The sequence below is a fragment of the Salvia splendens genome, chromosome 6, assembly GCF_004379255.2.
Source record: "Salvia splendens isolate huo1 chromosome 6, SspV2, whole genome shotgun sequence".
Taxonomy (NCBI): domain Eukaryota; kingdom Viridiplantae; phylum Streptophyta; class Magnoliopsida; order Lamiales; family Lamiaceae; genus Salvia; species Salvia splendens.
The window spans coordinates 19,883,394-19,902,106 of record NC_056037.1 but is presented as its reverse complement, the minus strand read 5'-3'; the positions used below and the strand labels follow the sequence as shown (position 1 = coordinate 19,902,106).

General features: G+C 41.9%; 1 protein-coding gene and 1 pseudogene across 1 annotated transcript; one reads left to right on the top strand and one right to left on the bottom strand.

The window, feature by feature from the left end:
* Window positions 1–1,224: 1,224 nt before the first annotated feature.
* On the top strand, window positions 1,225–5,422 carry LOC121809771 (phosphoenolpyruvate/phosphate translocator 1, chloroplastic-like). Its single transcript, XM_042210570.1, has 9 exons — window positions 1,225–1,677; window positions 2,672–2,794; window positions 2,876–3,028; window positions 3,466–3,551; window positions 3,689–3,773; window positions 4,002–4,121; window positions 4,270–4,338; window positions 4,920–5,049; window positions 5,151–5,422. Exons 1-9 carry the CDS (start codon window positions 1,342–1,344, stop codon window positions 5,225–5,227), a joined length of 1,179 nt encoding a protein of 392 aa, XP_042066504.1. The 5' UTR covers window positions 1,225–1,341; the 3' UTR covers window positions 5,228–5,422.
* A 7,916-nt stretch (window positions 5,423–13,338) lies between these two features.
* On the bottom strand, window positions 13,339–18,713 carry LOC121807861 (annotated as a pseudogene).

Genomic DNA, 18,713 nt, shown 5'->3' with positions numbered 1-18,713 from the left:
AATTGAGTCATAACAATCATCGACCTAGTGTTTGCTTATATTTATGAATGAAATCGGTAGGTGATTGGATGGGGAGATGCCGATCGTACTGCCGATCTGCGCCCGTAAAGTAGTAAAAATGCACTCCCTTCGTTCCCAGGAAGATGACCCCTTCCTTAGACGGCACGAGATTTTCTGCACTTTTATTTTGTGGTTAGGTGGTGAGACTAAATTAAAAAGAAAAGTGAGTCATTTTCGATGCGACGGAGGGAGTAACAAGTATAGATGGATAGTGTAAGTAAGAATGAGCTAGTAATAGTAGATGGATTATGATTTGCAATAGGTGATACTTACGAGTAATTACATATTTCATACAAAGTATTTCACCAATGTTTCAAATTAATACAAAAAAGCCTATAACATAAAAAAGTTTCATAACAGTTTTAAATTAATACATTTTTGTTATATTCCTTAACGGCGTCAATTCCATTAACTATAAATTATCCATCAGATCATTAGAATAATAGTATTAGAAATTACAATGATTTTTGCATAAGTTTTTCTCAGCTTTCAATAATTGGTAACTAGTGCGTATATGGGATTAATTTTATGGTTTTGGCTCTGTTTTACACTTCTGAATGTTTATTAATTGTGGAATTTTGATTCGTAGTTTTGATTCAAGAATATTCCAACTAAAATTTTAGTTTTCGTTTAAGAATATTTCAACTCAAAAATTTGCTTATTATTTATTTTATAGACTTCAAATCAATATTTGCTTTTTGGTTTAGTTAGAAACAAGTATGGATGCTTATTCATCTGTGTATCATAACATATTTAAAACAACAAGTTTAAATTATTTATTGCTGGTTTTTGAAGATTGGGTTTCAAAGTTATTTATCGTGAAAGAGGTGTGATTTGTGAACATAAATATATAATATTAGTCAAGTTTTGTGAAACATACATGTTTTAATGGAGCTTTGATTTGAAGTGTGGAGATACATGTCTCAATGGAGCTTTGAATATTAAAGAAGTTAGACGGGCGTTAAGGAATATAACATAAATGTATTAATTTAAAACTTTGTATGAGAAACGCTAACTTAAAACTTTTTGTATTAATTTAAAACCTTGGTAAAACGTTTTGTATGGTATGCAGTAAGCCTGATACTTACACCTAAAATATAGGGAGGAAATACCGAGAATATCCCTTACGTGTATTATACAAATTACAAAGCATCTTTCTTGTCGACGGAGCCTCCAACGTCGGCCTTCAACAACCCCAACCACCACGTCATTATATACACACACTCAAAACTCACTCACTCACACACACACACACACTCTCCGCCGTCGATCCGAGAGAAGATGCAGAGCACTGCTATCTCTCTCTCTCTCTCCACCCGTCCCCGCACCCTCTCCCCTCGCGCCCTCGCCCTTCCCAATCGAAATTCCCATTTCTCCGCTCTCGTCTCCACCTCCGCCCCAAGGCCAAAATCCAACTCTATTTGCTGCTCCCTGAGCCACAATAACTGGCTGCCCGGGCCCCAATCTGATGGTATTGCGCCTCGGGCCGCACCTGACAACGCAGGGCCGACCGAGATCCCGAATCCGAAGAGCTCCGCCGTGGATACGCTGGTGCTCGGAAGTCTGTTCGGTCTCTGGTACCTGTTCAACATCTACTTCAATATCTACAACAAACAGGTACTCCGCTTGTTTTGTTTCTCGATTCTCCTTTTTCATTTCTGTGAATTTTGACTGATTTCTTCTAGCTTTTCTGTTGTTTGTAAAAAATAGTTTAATTGAATGTTAACTGGCTGAGAAAGTGAGTTTTTTTTTTGCGAATGGCTGTGATTTGATTGAGTTGTTAGAGTGCATTGTGCCTTTGTGACTTTTCGATTTATGTTGAACTGATTTACCGGAAATTTTTACTTTATTGTGTTGTGTTTATTTATGTTGCTTCGCTTTTAGGATGCCTTTAAGTCGAGTAGAAAGAGTTTAACACTCCCTCCTGTTCCCATTAAATGTCCCATATTTCACCGGTACGTGTTTTAAGAAATTGTTTGACTTTGTTAGTAAAAGTGGATAAAAAAGTTAGTGGAATGTGTGTCCTACTTTTATATACTCCTAGTTTTTTAATAAAATGTGAGTGAGAATGAGTTATTGGAATATATGGCTCACTACCAAAATTGGTAAAAGTGAAATGAGACATTTATTAGGGACCGTCCAAATAATGAAATATGAGACATTTAATGAGGACCGGAGGGAGTAGTTATAGGGCAATGTACTTTTAGTGTATTTTGATCTTTCTAAGTTGAAGTGATTCCAGGAGAGATCTTGGATTCATGTCTTGTGGTTATTTGTGTCTAATGTCTATACTATGAATCAGATTAGGAAGAATGTGGTTTATATTAACAAACAATATTTGTATTAGTTTGAAGTTGGCTTGTATGCAGTTGAGTACAATTTTAGTATGATGGTTTTGCATGCATGTATTAATTTCTGCTTGTTAGGTATTTAGTGTTTTTGTTTCAGATTAAAAGCATCTCATGTCATTTAATGAGTGGCGAAATTTTGAGATGATGACTATTTCATACAGAACTTTGAGCTTGTGGAAATCAGATATCATCTGAATTTATTGTTGAGTATGGTGTTACTAGTGTACGGATGATGATGATGATGATGGTGCTTTTTGTAGGTTCTGAAAGCTTTTCACTACCCGATGACAGTAACCCTTGTACAATTTGCGGTCGGAAGTGTGCTTGTTCTTACAATGTGGACTTTAAATCTGTACAAGCGGCCTAAAATCAGTGGATCCCAGGTACTTCATGAACACTTCTTGGATAAATTGAAATCAGTCTACTTCTTGGATTAATTATGATCGTGGGTTCAAATTTGACAGCTTGCTGCAATTCTTCCATTAGCAATGGTGCATACACTAGGCAATCTCTTCACGAATATGAGCCTTGGCAAAGTTGCTGTTTCATTCACTCATACAATCAAAGCCATGGAGCCTTTCTTCTCTGTGGTCCTCTCTGCCATGTTCTTGGGAGAGGTGAGACATCCCTGTGCTCTCAAATATCTATTCGAGTATGCCCAGTTGTAGCATAAATGTCTTTGCGAAGCTTGAAAAAGTTTTCCCCTTAATGGCATATGGAAAACTTGTATAATGATGCAGGAATAGGTCACATGGCTTTTCATAGTTTAGAACTGTTTATGTATGAATAATTGATATTATAACTATTAATTTTTGTGTAACATTGCTATTTCATATCCTGGAAATACTTTCTTGGATGAACTTGGTTGATAAGATAGTTACTAGTTTTCAACATGTAATATTATTAATTCTGGTATCTTGTAAAAGCTTGACTTTTGCTTGTAAAATAATGATATGTAAATTGTAATATAGGTGCCTGTTGCATTGGTTGTGTTCTTTTATGTTTGGAATATGCAGTTGATATCTTAATATGCTCTGTAACTCTGTTTGGGCAGTTTCCCACTCTCTGGGTAGTTTCGTCGCTTATGCCAATTGTTGGTGGAGTAGCTTTGGCATCGATGACTGAGGCCTCTTTCAATTGGTAAAGAATCATAACATATTACGGAGTACTAAAAATCACTAATTAATTTTTCCATTGCCTTTGTCCAAAATTATCTGCTAATCCATTTCATAGTTTGTGAAATACTCACAATCTTTGCACTATCTTCATTTTCTTAGGGCTGGTTTTTGGAGTGCTATGGCCTCAAATTTGACTAATCAGTCGCGCAATGTCCTTAGCAAAAAGTTTATGGTAAAGAAAGAGGTATGTTTTCCTGTTCTGAAGAAGATTATGTAGTATTATATGTGAACTAATAAGTATCTCAAGTGAGCTTTTACAATTTGTTCAAAGTTTCTGCTAGTGCGATTTCACCCAAATTATGTTGTTTCAGTATCTATCTACTTGTGCTTGTTGTAAAAAATAGTAGATATTTACATACTTTCTGTCAGCTTTTCCCAGAATAGTGCTTCATATCAATTTTTCTTCATGCAGGATTCCTTAGACAATATTACTCTGTTCTCAATAATTACCATCATGTCCTTCTTCTTGATGGCACCTATTGCCTTTTTCATGGAAGGCTTCAAGCTTACACCCTCATACCTTCAGGCTACTGTAAGTAAATATAGAAAACTAACTTTCTTTTACGCAATATGAAACCTGCATTTTCTTAGTAGCGATTTTTCATTGTTAATTTCTTCTAGTCATGTCTAACGACGTCTTGTTTATGAGAATATTTATTTTATGTCTTTTCTATTGGCAGGGGGTGAATGTCAATCAGCTTTACACAAGGTCTCTCATTGCAGCTCTGTGCTTCCATGCATATCAACAGGTACTCACTAGAAGATATTTTTTCACATAAATAGCATTTTCTTCATCAAAGTTAAAGTATATGCTTGTATTTACATGTCATGTATACTCTCTATTGTTACGTTTAGCGTTGTGGGAAATGCATTTTAGTTGATGGATGCTGATTTGTAGGGGCAGAGTAAATCTGTAGTAGTTTGTTAAGTACGTGTGTGGTTTAGTGTATATGTTTCTAGTTTTTACGAATTTGGTTATTAAGATAAGGCGATATGGTGGGAGAATAGGCCTATTGATGGAAGAGTGATGATTGTTGGCTTATACGCACTGAGTTTCGTTATAGAAGATTTTTTTTATACGCTACGAGATTTTCGAACGTAGCTCCCTTTCGATTGTTATGATTTCGGTTATGTCTATGTCATTTCCTTAATGATTAGCATTGATGATTATTGTTATAGTCAATCTAGCATTGCTTTGTTTGTGCTGTGTGTGACACTGGAAAAATGGTCATGTTTTAGTTTGACACGTAACTTATATCGAAGTTTCTATTCAAAATTTTGTGTTGAAGGTTATGCTCTGTTCAAATTCTGACGAGAGTTGTAAGTGCAGGTCTCGTACATGATCTTGCAGCGCGTATCTCCTGTCACTCATTCTGTGGGTAACTGTGTTAAGCGGGTGGTGGTGATTGTCACTTCGGTTCTCTTCTTCCGCACGCCTGTCTCACCTATCAACTCCCTAGGTACAACCAATCTTTCTCAGGAGTTGGGTGATAGATAATATGAAATAGTTGATGTGATCTTTGAAAAAACTGAATCTCGAATGTACGTTGTTGGGGTGCAGGTACTGGAGTAGCCCTTGCCGGAGTGTTCTTGTATTCGAGAGTGAAGCGCATTAAGCCAAAGCCCAAGACGGCTTGAGGTTTTCGTGTTGGATCAAAATTTTGTTTTGTTTTGTTGATGATTCTGTTAGTAGACACTAGACTAGAAAACCAACCATTGTTGTATGCTGCTTACCAGTATTTGATGGCACAAGTACTAAATTTATGTATTTATGGGCAAATTACCTTTTATTCTATAAAACTAAATATATAGATAAAAAACAATATGAATTCATTGTCATCGCCCTATTTTAAATTTCTTATTTCGGACATAACAAACTAGTGTTCCCACCAAAAGTGTTACTAAGTTGCACCTTCATGCATTGCCATGGGAATCAATCTCTTCCTTCACTCTAAATAAAGGAAACCCGAAATACTTGTAATTTCGGATTTGGAAAGGCAGTGTCTACTTGTAATATTCCAATATAAGCTTATATTAAATTGTGGGTTCAATTTAATTAGTAAAAAGCTAATTGGGTGAGGCCTGATTCAATTCTTCCTTAGATCCCTGACTGGACCTAATTTGTGACTTAATATAAATAGGAGAATAAAGGAGACAGAAAACATTTTTTTCTACATAAAAAAAATTTCATCCCCCCTCTAGAGAGAGTGAGTTCGAAATTTGTGCCTCCTCCGTGAGCAGTTTCTGTCTTCCATTATTCGAGTCCTAGTACGTTGGTGAGATTTGCCCACACAAATATCAGCGTATAGTCCGGGACACCAGTCAGAAGATCCGAGGTCTTGTATTGAAGATCTTCACGTGGAGACGAAGCAAGCCATCATCGATTCTTGATTGAATCAACGAGGTAAATTGGCTAATTCCGTAGTAAGCATGTTTTAGGGATTTTATATGCTAAAGCACGTTTTAATTCAAGTTATGAGCATGATACATGTGATAATGGCGCGAATAGAATTTGTCTGAATAATCTGCTAAATAGATCAAATTCATGTGATCGGATAAATGCCGCACGCTTCCGCTGGCAACCCCTTCAATTGGTATCAGAGCCAGTCTTTGGCTCTGATTATTTGGATTTAAATTTCGCGAAATTCATGTATGCATGTCCAATTTGATTGCGAAGAATGTTCTTGTGTTTTTGTTTAAATTTTTATGCATGTTGAACTCAAGAACTGTCGAATCAAAGAACTTGAATTGCTCGAACGTACCACGTGCGATCGAGGTAGGGATGTCGATTGAGTGGGAGCCTAGGGATCGCGGTCATAAGGCGACGCGCAGACGAGCGTGGGCTCGTGCACGTCGCCGGCCGAGACCGCAAACCCAGGCGGAACCCGCGTCGAGATCGAAACGGCGGATGGAGTGGCACGGCAGTTCAACCGAGAACGTGCCGAGGTGCCGAGATGCCAGGCCGAACCCTAGGCGGAAGGTCCGGCGCTACCCTACGGAACACCTGGCCGAGAGCTTCGCGCCTGTTGGCGTGTCGCTAGTTGGGGCAGTGGGAAGAGCTGGAGTGAGATGGACCGAGATGGGCGGTCCGAGCTGGCCGAGAGTAGCCGTGCCACCGTGCGCACTGCTAGCCGAGAGCTCGAGCCACCCGACGGAACACGGAGCCAAGACGGGCGCTCGCCGCTGGCCGAGAGGAGTCGAGCCTCCGAGCGCGCTCCTGGCCGAAAGCAAGGCATGTCCCCAAAATGAAGTAGGTAACCGTGCAGAACTCATAATCGACCGGACCATGTTCAACAAGGTCCTATTCTTTCTTTCAGCCACGTCGTTCTATTGGGGCGTGCCCGACGCAGTCAGTTGGGATTCAATTCTTGACTCCGACAAGTAGTCCAAAAACTCAGCACAGAGGTACTCGCCTCCACGATCAGATCGTAGGCTTTTGATACTCTTACCATGATACTTCTCCACAAGAGTCTTAAAGTCCTTGAACTTGTCAAAAGACTCTGACTTGTTGCGCATCAAATACACGTATCCAATTTTCGAGAAGTCATCAATAAATGTGATGAAGTATCGAAAACCACCTCTTGCCTCAGTAGACATTGGTCCACATACATCGGAATGAACGAGCTCAAGTACTTCCTTGGCCCTATTTCCCTTAGCCTGAAAAGGCCTCTTGGTCATCTTGCCTTCTAAGCATGACTCACACTTATGAAAAGGTTCATCCTCTAGATCTTTAATAAGATCTTGTTGAACAAGAGAATGGATCCTCCTTTCATTGGCATGACCAAGTCTAAGGTGCCATAAGTACGTTTCGTTCATTGAACTTGAAGGTTCCTTTCGTTTCTTTGAAAGTTTCGATGTTGTATTGAGTTCTAATTTGCGATTGTTAAATTGTGTAGATATGATTGTATACAGATCATTTTCCATAAGACCACGACAGATATAAGAACCATCTTTCTTAATAATACAATTGTCATTAAAAGAAATCGAATATCCATCAAAAACCAATTTAGAAACTGAAATTAATTTTTTTCTAAAAGAAGGTATCAACAAAACATTCTTCAAAATAAAAAATCTATCACTACTAAAACGCAAATAAATGTCTCCCACTGCAACGGTCGCCACTTTTGTAGCGTCGCCCAGCTGGAGTTCGATCTCTCGATCATGTAACCTTCTTGTCACCTGCATTAAGTCAGGATCAAAACAAATATGATCAGTAGCTCCAGTGTCAATAACCCAAGTGCAAGTTGATGTCAAAGTCAAACAAGACTCGACTACTAGAGCTTGGTGCATACCTGTAGCCTTGCCCCGTTTAGGACAATCTGGCTTCCAATGCCCCTTCTCTCCGCACTTGAAACACTTCCCCGTGGGCTTCTTGTTTGCCCTATTCTTCTTCTTTCCCTTAGCTATCTTGGTCAGTCCTGAGTTCGGTGCCTGCCTTTTTCCTACGCTAGGCTTGGAGCTAGAGGAGTGTGGCGCCGAAGTCATCATGGCCGCCTTAGCCTGGATCGTAAGATCCTCCGCCGACTGAAGTTCAGTCAACAGTTCCGCCAAGGTGTAGTTCCATTTGTTTATCTCGAAGTTGAGCTTGAACTGCTGGAAGCTAGGGGGAAGACTTTGAAGGATAATGGTCACTTGGGACTCGGGATCGATCGTCCCTCCCAAGATCTCAATCTGGTTGAGGTGGCTCATCATCTCGAAGACATGGTCCCTCACAGATGAGCCCTCCTTCATAGTCTTCGACATGATACTCCGAAAGGCTTGAGACTTATCCGTTCGATTCTGAGTACCAAAAAGATTCTTGAGATTCTGCATAATCTCGACAGCAGTATCCATGGCAGAATGTCGATGCTTGAGTACTGATGACATAGATGCCAACATGTAGCACTTAACCATCTCATTCGCCTTATGCCACCGTCTGTGTGCTTCTCTGACTCCTGCCGCAGCATTAGCTAGTGGCACTGGAGGTCGCGGGGTTGTGAGTACAAAGCTGTACTCTTCAGCTGTAAGAATGATATCCAAATTTTGTTTCCATTCTATGTAATTTTGGCCCTCGAGATTACTTTCTTTTAGAATTGCAGATAGAGGATTGGATGACATCTTAACGATTTGATTTGCACTGCAAAACATAGTATTTACTATTTGTCATAATCTTATGTAAGATGTTTGATTAGATTAACCATAAAACTTTTCAAAATCTTACAACTGTAAAATTAAAATTTTGTACCCTCCAGAGGAAGTTAATACGCATTAAAATCTTACATTTTTATTGGTCACAACACCGACGAATAGTCCAGAGACTACAGAGTGGCATGGCCGCCTAATGTTGCCTAAACAAGACCACCTCTTTAGCATTACAGAGTCTCAAGCTATCTCATAAATTCTGTGTGAACTTCTGAATATCGTAGTTTCTTAGGATTATTGTCCCCACAGAGAGGCGGCGATAATATTGGAAACCACATTCTAGTTCATACTATTTATTTTTGAGAAGTCCGCCCTCATGAACTTACTATTTTCTTAGGATTATTGTCCCCACAGAGCAGGTGGCGATAATATTAGAAAAAGGCTTCATAAATTGCAGACCAATTGATGGAGACCATATACAAACGTTGAGTTCGTAATTATAACTTAGATATTTGGGTTATGGTTTTTCTGTAATTATCCTTAGCCTTTAGGCAGACAAAAGCTTAATTAAATTCTGTTGGTATTTAATTTGCTGGATAATTAAATATTTAGTTTTATGTTGTTATCTTCCTTTAGGAAACTATTATTCTAGAATTTAATTCTTATTCATGTCTACTATAAGGTATATCTAAATTAAACAAATTATTTAATCCTTAATAAGACATGAAAAATAAATTCAAATTATTTCCTTGTTCAAGATTAGGAAGAGATATTTTGTTATTTAATGTATTCATACATATCTATCCTTATTAGGATCTTAGATATATAAATATTAGGAAACTATTAAATTATTTTTATTCATATCATCTAGGAATCAAAATAATATTATTTATTTCCATAGATATAGAAAATAATAAAAATATTCCTTAAATCTAGATTAATATTAGGAAACTATTAAATTATTCTCATCCACATCATCTAGGAATCAAAATAATATTATTTATTTCCATAGATATAGATAATAATAAAAATATTCCTAAAATCTAGGCAAATCTTCCATGAAGATTTTATTTCCATTAAATAATAATATTTTAATGATATCTTTTAATAAAATAATTAAATAATTATTAAAATAATCCTTTATCGTTATCTCATCGCACGAGGTTCGCACGAACGATGAACGATGAAAATCCGACGAATTCGTCGTCGAATCACGACGCATGAAGCGTCTGGACCATGGCACGCAGGTGGCGCGCCAGTGTCTCGGCCGCCTGGCTCGTCGGGTGTCGCATCCTCTCGGCCAGGAGCGCTCCGCCCGTCTCGGTGCGTTGATCCGTCGGGTGTCGACGCTTCTCGACCAGGCGCGAGCTCTCGGCCAGCGGCGCGCGCCTCTCGGCCAGCGTCTCGACGCCTGTCTCGGCCACCACTCCTTGCCAGCCTTCACGTCGGCCTTTGTGCGGGGCCTGCCTCGGGGTTGCGGTCTCAGCCGGCGTCGCGCTCGAGCCCACGCTCGACTGCGCGTCGCCCTGTGATCGCGATCCCTCGGCTCCTACTCAATCGACAACCCCTATTTCATGATCGCGCGTGGTGCAATCCGTCTCGGCGCGAGCGCCGACGGATCGCACGTCTCGTACGGTCGAGTAATTCAAGTTCTTTGATTCGATAGTTCTTGAGTTCATCATGCATAATAAATTAAACAAAATTCCAAGAACATGCTTCGCAATCAAATAATACATGCATACATGAATTCCGTGAAATTTAAATTCAAATAATCAGAGCCAAAGACTGGCTCTGATACCAATTGAAGGGGTTGGCAGCGGAAGCGTGCGTAGAATCCGATCACATAATTTGATCTATTTAGCAGATTATTTAGACAAATTCTATTTGCGTAATTATCACATGTATCATGCTCATAACTTGAATTAAAACATGGTTTAGCATATGAAATCCCTAAAACATGCTTACTACGGAATTAGCCAATTTACCTCGTTGATTCAATCAAGAATCGATGATGGATTGCTCCGTCTCCACGTGAAGATCTTCAGTACTCGACCTCGGATCTTCTAACTGGTGTCCCGGACTGTACACTGATATTTGTGTGGGCAAATCTCACCATCGTACTAGGACTTGAATAACGAAGACAGAACCCTGCTCACGGAGGAAGCAATTTTCGAACTCTCTCTTTCTCTAGAGGGGGACGAAAATTCTAGCAATAATAATTATTGTTGTCTAGTTCTGTCTCCTTTATTCTCCTGTTTATATTAAGTCACATATTGGGCCCAGTCAGGGATCTAAGGAAGAATTTGGATCAGGCCTCACCCAATTAGCTTTTTACTAATTAAATTGAACCCACAATTTAATATAAGCTTATATTGGAATATTACAAGCAGCCACTACAGAAGTAATATTGCACTGCCTCTCCAAATCCGAAATTACGAGTATTCCGGGTTTCCTTTTTAAGTAAGTAATTTATTTCTCGTGCTTAAGATGGAAACATCCATTAATTAAGTAATTTATGCTATGGACTTAATTAATTAACATATTTTAATCTTCAAGAGTGGACTTAGCAAGAAACTCTTATTTATTATTCATATAGTAATTAAACTCCAACTAGCTAGGTTCCGAATAATAAAACCTTGTTTCGAGCTCCTCTCGTGGATGTTATCAAACGAGACTCTCCTCGCGCACGATTCAACATAATAGCAATCCTAGCACCGCTAGATAACGATCACCACTACCTAATATACCTGGATCGTTGGGTGACAAAAAACCCGCACCTTTGGTAAGTCAAAGTAGTAGATACTCAATATCGTATGTTCAATGCTAACGTATATTGATTAAGAAATTAATTATCAAGACCTCGTCTTTCAGTAGATAGCATAAAGACATGTCTTGCTGTTAGATCCATTCAGTGCTATACCTTACCAACGTCATCTTATTTCAATAAGGCTTAGAAATAATCGGACTGACATTGCAACCTTTCACGATAGGTAGTCTAGGCCTATCTGGGCTGTGAAATTCTGTTTTTTCTTTGTTCAGAACTGACTGTGTTACCTTAAATTGGACGACGCCCACAACCGGTCTACTAAAACAAAGAATTAGACTTTGTTACGTTCTTATACATTTAAAGATGCAATAAACAACCATTAAATGTAAAACATAACAACATTATGACAAAAATAATTTGTTTTATTTATTGGAAAATAGCTTATAGAGTTTTATAGTATTCAATCACTAGAAAGGTGATTTCTAGTATACAAATTCTAACAGTGTACCTATAAACGTGACTCTGGATCCAACGCATGTAGTATGTTTCCATATTATTTGAACTTTGTTTTCAAATATGTTTATCCCCATCATTTCACAAATTGTACCCACAAGCTTATCGTAGAAAACACTTTCATCCAATATAATGAATCCTTTTGAAATAAGAGGATCATATGAAATAACTGCTCCAGGAATTATCTTTCCACCCCAATATAAATTGACACACCATGTCATACTATCTGCAATAATGTAAAACACAAAATAAATAAGTATTATTTTTACATTAATCATTATGTAGAGGAAACTTTATATATCATCAATATTTTTCTATTAATTACACTACAATATATACTATAATAACAATCCATCAAATATTGGTCAAAAATTATATATACTAACCGAATAGGAAGATTAATGCGTGGAAGAATGAGCCAAAATCGAAATCTTCACGCTCAAATCGCCGATTGCGTCGACCCGAGCAAGGGTTTCGCGCAACCTTAAGGTTTTTTGCATTTGGGGGGGGGTAAAGGATTAGGGTTCGCAATTTTGGGGAGAAATCTGATTGATATCTGGTTCAACGGTAACACGCCAACCAGGTTGGCGTTTTACTGTTAAAAACACCAACTTGATCGGCGTCTATAATTATGATTATGGATTTTTTTTCCTATATTTAATTAAACACGCCAATGTAGATGTCGTTTTTTAATTAAACACGCCAACTCATTTGGCGTGTTAAAATAAATATTGTGTTTGCATAAAATCAAAAATAAATTGTAAAACGCCTACTTGGTTAGCATTTTTACTTACTAAGACGCCAACTAGGATGACGTTTTTCCATATGTGGAAGAAATAACAAAGTGGGTACATTTTCGTTATTTTAGTACTAAAGTGCCCCACAAACCCGAAAAACTCGGCTTTTCGCCTAATTCTCTTTATATTACACAAATAAAATAAAATCCCTCAATCGGTAAGCTAATGTGTCGCGAAGGTCCACTTACAAATTTAGTATAGAATTTTAGTATAGAATATTATATTTTGAATTATTCTGTTCATATTCAACGGGAGCAAAAATATATATAAGGAGAAATTTTAAAAGTTTAAGATGGAGAAATTTTTAAAACTATATAACAAATTAGTACTGCAAGGGAAAATGCCCCTTGTGTGGCCCTACTAGATCCGCCCATGTCATCCAACACATTTGAAAACGAGCCGGATTTAGTCATTTTTGGACAGCGCCATGTAAAACTAACGGTCAGCGGCTGTTTAGTTGATTTTGATCGAATTAAGCATTTTGATTATGAAATTCAAAATTTTTAAAAATAAAAAAATTATTATTCTTAAAATTCAAATAACTAAAAGAATAACAAAACTAAGAATCAAAACTTATAATATCCTTAATTATAGACAAATTAATTATTAGGCTAAAGGGTGTAATTTTATTGGCTTTTGATAGCAGTGATATATGTGGTTATGTTAGGTAGTGAGGATGGGAGGGAGATAGTCTGACTTAACACCGAGCAACTTAGCCTTGGTGTCGGGGAAGCAGTCGTTTCCGGGAAGCTCGGTGACGACGCCTTCGCTGCTGATGGCGATGGGGTAGCGAAGCAAATGCCCCGGAAGGTCTCTCTGTAGCTCCTCATTAGCATAGAGATCCCAATACTTATCGGCCAAATCATTCACCTTCCTCACACACTCCTCGCCCTGAGGTTGGAGGAAAATATCGTCAATCGTCCCCATATGCTCGTACCATAACGCCATCCGGAAGCCATGGATTTGACCCCTAGCCGGCTTCTTCGTTGACAGATGGTGCGGTTGGTAGGCTCCAATGGCTATCTCAGAGTCCCGAGTCCCATCCATCGACCGCTGGTTGATGTTGGCCGACCCAACTATAATGTACTCATCATCAACTGCAAGTTACAACATACATATCATAGTCATCATTAGTTGGCAATTGAAATTATATACTCCATCCGTTTCCTTATTGTTGAGAGAGAAAAAAGTAAGAGAGAGAAAAAAGTTGAGAGAATAAAGTAAAAAGTGAATAAAGTAGAGAGGATAAGAGCATCCGCAATGGCGGACGTCCACGCGGAATTTCCCCCGGCGTGCGGGAATTCTGTGGCGGACATCCGTCATTGCGCGTCCCAGGCACGGATACGGAATTCCGCGAAGGAATTCACAGTTCTGCGGCGTTCCGCGGAATTCCGTGAGGACGTCCGCCATTGCGTTGACGCTCGCGGAATTCCCGTTCAATGCATTAAATATTTTTTTTTCGATTTCTATATATACATCTCGTTGAACTTCATTTCATTCACACCACTTGTATTAACAAGTTTCTCTCTCTCTAAAAATACATTTCCTGTGAATCAACAATGGAGCACCACGACAGCGATTCACCCGCCTCGAGCGAGTCACCGGCGCCCCATTTTCCCATCGGCGGGAGTACTCCGATGTCCCCTGTGATGCCTCAAATGCCGGGGATGATGCCCCACTCTTAAATGTCACCGGGAATGATGCCCGGGTACTACAACATGTACCCGCCGTGGTACGGGATGATGCCCCAGATGCCGGGGATGATGCCCCAGATGCAGGGGTCGTCTGTCGTTGAGGGGGGAGTAGGCAGGGGGGTCCCCCAATCGCCGGTCGACAACGTCTATCGGCCATTTATGGATTTACTGGCGACAGACAACCCGCCGAGTTCTCCTCTCGAGACTCAGTTCGCTGGCGTCAACACGTTCTCGTTCGAGGAGTTGGGGCTTTCTTCGGTCCGGGATACTCCAGCCAGTGCACCACTGGCGACGGGGAGGGCAGGGAGGACCGGGCGAGGACCGGGCAAGGACGGGGTGTCCCGGTGTACGGAGATGAGGTGGGGGAGGGATCCAGCGGGAGCAAGAGGACCGTCTGGAGCATGAACGAGTGCGTCGCGGTGGCGAAGGCGTGGATCAGTGTAGTGGAGGATCCATACGTCGGGGCGAACCAGCACATCGACCGGATGTGGTGGCGCATTAGCCACAGCTACCTCCAGTTCAAACCGCAAGGGGGAAGGCGCACAACTCGGAGCAATGCCGGAAACAGTGGGATCGGTTGAAGAGGCATCTCAACCGATTTACAGGCATTTACACAAACAACCTCCTCTCGGCAACCAGCGGCATGTATGCCGAGGATGTGAAGCTGCTGGCTCATCAGCAGTTCCCCGACGCTGAGAAGGGCTTCGGGGAATTCAAGTATTGGCCAGTGTTTCTTGTGGTGCAGTCTTCGCCCAAGTTCACTGCGGGTGTTGAATCCGGCTGGCCGAAGCGGACGAAGATCAGCGCCTCCGGAGAGTACAGTAGCAGTGCTGGTTCCGCAGAACTTCCCCCTCCCGAGTCAGAGTTCCCCACGCCCACATTGTAGGCTCGCCGCCGTGGCCCGGTTGGGCAAAAATCTACGGTGCGGATGTCGAGGGTAAGCACCAGCGGATCCGGCGAGGCCCAATCGGCAGCACTCCTCCAAAACGATCTCGAGAACCCCTCATTCGCCCGCATCGCCGCACATGAAACCTTGTTACGTGCGATAGTTGAATGGCGCCAAGCGACCGACCCCCACTACAAGCGGAAGCTTAAGCCCCTCCTCGATAGTATGCGCCGCGATTTGGGACTCGACGGGATGTCGGACGATGACGGCGAGGGGGGTGGCGGCGACGGCTAGGGGACCAGCGGCTTGGAAGGCGAGAGGACTGGCGACGAGGAATCCGAGGAGTGAGAAGCAGGTTTTTATTTTTATGTACTTTTTTTTAGTAATTATGTATTTTTTTAATGAAGTATATTTTTTTTAAATAAAGTGGTTGCATTTTCTCCGTATTCGCGTCGAAATTTTAATTCCGTAAATTGTTTACTTCCGAAAATTGTCTAATTTGTGAATTTGTGATTTTTTTAATTGTGGGAATTCTTTCGGGAATTCCGCAGGGAATTCCGCCACTGTGCAGTGGGAATTCCTTATGACGTGGCAGTGTAGTGGGAATTCCTTATGACGTGGCAGGAGGTATTTTTGGGAATTCCGCAGGGAATTCCGCCGGGAATTCCGCACCACTGTGGATGCTCTAAAGTAAGAGATAGTAAAGTAAGAAAGAGAAAAAAGTTACTATACATGGAAATGACTCAACTATGATGAAACATCCCGAAATGGAAAAATGACTCAACTATAAGAGAACGAAGGGAGTATACAAATATAACCATCCCACATCAGTGCTCACAGAGAACTGAAATCATTATATAAATCTCATGGGCGTCTCTTCCTATCCCCAATTGATTTTACGATGGAACCTATGGATTTCTGGATTTATTAAAGAAAAGAAAAAGAAAAAGGAAAAGGAAATTAACGTACCGATCATCATCTTTGAGTGCACGTATATCATAAACCTCCGAGCAATCTGGGCTCGGAGGTAATCAGAGTCGGGCTCAGGCTGCTGCGACGGCGTGTACTCCCCGTCCTTGGAGGTCTCCCGATTCCCGAGGCAGAAGAAGGTCAAGTAATTCCTAGGATCATCATCCATGCCCTTATCTCTGAGAGCCTTAATAATGTCCTTATACATCATCTCCATCGTCCGTCTCTGCCAATCCAAGATAGCCTGCACCGATCCACTCTCCGGGATCCCCTCCGGCCACATGGGAACAATCACATAGATCTTGAACTTCTCCCCTGCTTCAATCTTGCTACAAACCTTCAACGACAACTCCTTCGGTATGAGATGCAAAGCCCCGATATCGCTCACAGTAATACCATCGCTCCCCCACCCGAAGCTCGATCCGAGGAAGTACTGATTCTCGATGTAGATGAAGTTTTTAGCCCTCCGTATAGCGTGAATGTAGGCATCCTGGATGCTCCGATCCACGATGTTCTCCTTGCCACTGACGAGACCAGCGTTGGCCGCCTCCTCAGGGCTCTCCGGGAACCCGAAGGCTGCCCCACCGTCTATCGACCTAAAGAGCTGCACATTCCATGACTCTTGGTCCTCGGGGTGCGTGACCGGAGACGGCGGGATGATCATATTCTCGTAATCCTCTCTCAGCTTCAGCAACACGTCCGTCCCTCCCTGTTTCCTCCACCTCTGTTCGAAATTAAACATGACATCCCACGCGATGGGGCCCTCCACTCGTGAGTGGATGTCATGCCACGGCTCCCTGGGGCCGCCCTTTTCAATTGCGGCCCCAGGGAAGTTCGGCTGATGGAAGTCATCGTGGTGTGCGGAGTCCAGCGTCCGGAACAGGCTATGGAAGGGCGTGTCGTACCGCCCGTCACAGAGATCGAGCCCGCCCACGAAGCTCACAATCCGGCGCCGATCGCCTCCTCCCATAGGCATGTCACTGTCCACAGCTATGATTTTCTGATGATGAGTGAACATGGTGGAGACTTGCAAGCTCTGCACAATGCTCCCGCCATCATCCGGATTTCGAGGGCACAGCACGCAATGAACTTCACTCCCTTGAAAAAATATCATTGTCTCTTCGTCATGAGTGGCCATCAGGCCATCCTTCTTTAAAACCCCGACCGAGGTGCGATCGTCCCAAACGAGCATCAGCACTCTCACTCCCTCCCCGGCCTTTTTCTTCAGCAGGGCGCCGAGGGTGGAGTCGCCCCCGACCTTCTCCCGCCTCGAGTCCCGGATAAGAGAAATCTCTGTGTAAACAGACCATCCGGTGATGTAGATCAAATGCTTCGCGTTGGAGATAGCGTCGAATGCATCCTCCCAGCAGCGGTGCGGCTCGTAGTTTTTCCCCCCGGAAAGGGCGATTTTCGGGATGAAGCCGTCCGGGACGTGGGCGTCTTGGTAGAGGGAGACGCGGCACCCGGTGCGCTGCCCGAAGAAGGTGTAGGGGACGCCGGGGTATTTAGCGCTCTTGATGCCGCGCCCCCAGTTGCGGTCGCGGCTCACGTCGAAGAACTGGAGCTTGACGTGGATCTTTGAGGCCGAGGAGATGGGGCTGCGGTTCTCGTCCAGGATCGGCTCCCATCGGTCTACCTCGTCCCCGTCCAGGATGTCCTGGACAGGGACGTAGGAGCGGCCGATGAGGGTGGCCCCGATGGCGTTGGCGTCTTTGACAGTGAAGATGACGTTTGAGGCGGAGTGGGCGCAGTATATGTGGAAGGTTTCTGACCAGTTGGGGTTTTTGGACGCCTTGTCGATCAGACGGGTGCGCCCCACTCTCGCCTTCTCGAGATCAACGGTTGCGTAGATTTTGGGGGTGCCTTTGCCTAGGCCCACTGATTCGCCGATGTTATCCACCAGCTACAATAATATGGTTTATTTTCTTATTATACTCCTTCAATCACTCAAAATTTGCTCTTTTTTTTACTCAAAAAGAGCAATGGGTTGCTCCAATTGCTCGGTGGTGTCTGATGTCTCGAGCAATTGGCTCAGCCCATTGAGCTTTTCAAGTAAAAATAAGAGCGTTTAAAGCTGTTTCGTATGTAAAAAGTGTTCTCCGAGAAAGCTCCAAATGCTCCTTTTTACTCGAAAAGCGCAATGGGTTGTGCCAACTGCTTGGACATCGGGTTTGGGTCTCAACACTCCGATGGGTTATGGACACTTTTCGATTTGAAAAGCGAACAGTTTCGACCAAAATTATTTTAAAGAAAATCGATATGATTGAGATGAAACTCATACCTTGCCTAAGAAATTCCCACCACCACCACTTTCCTGCAGCTTATCAACTTCAAAGATTGTTACATGTTAAGTTCCATGAAGCAATGTCTGAGACAT

Excerpts from the sequence above, each read along its gene's own strand:
- LOC121809771 (XM_042210570.1), top strand. The coding sequence starts at position 1,342 with ATGCAGAGCACTGCTATCTCTCTCTCTCTCTCCACCCGTCCCCGCACC. Across the intron at positions 3,552-3,688 it reads ACTGAGGCCTCTTTCAATTG|GGCTGGTTTTTGGAGTGCTA; the intron begins GTAAAGAATCAT and ends TCATTTTCTTAG. Across the intron at positions 5,050-5,150 it reads CTCACCTATCAACTCCCTAG|GTACTGGAGTAGCCCTTGCC; the intron begins GTACAACCAATC and ends GTTGGGGTGCAG.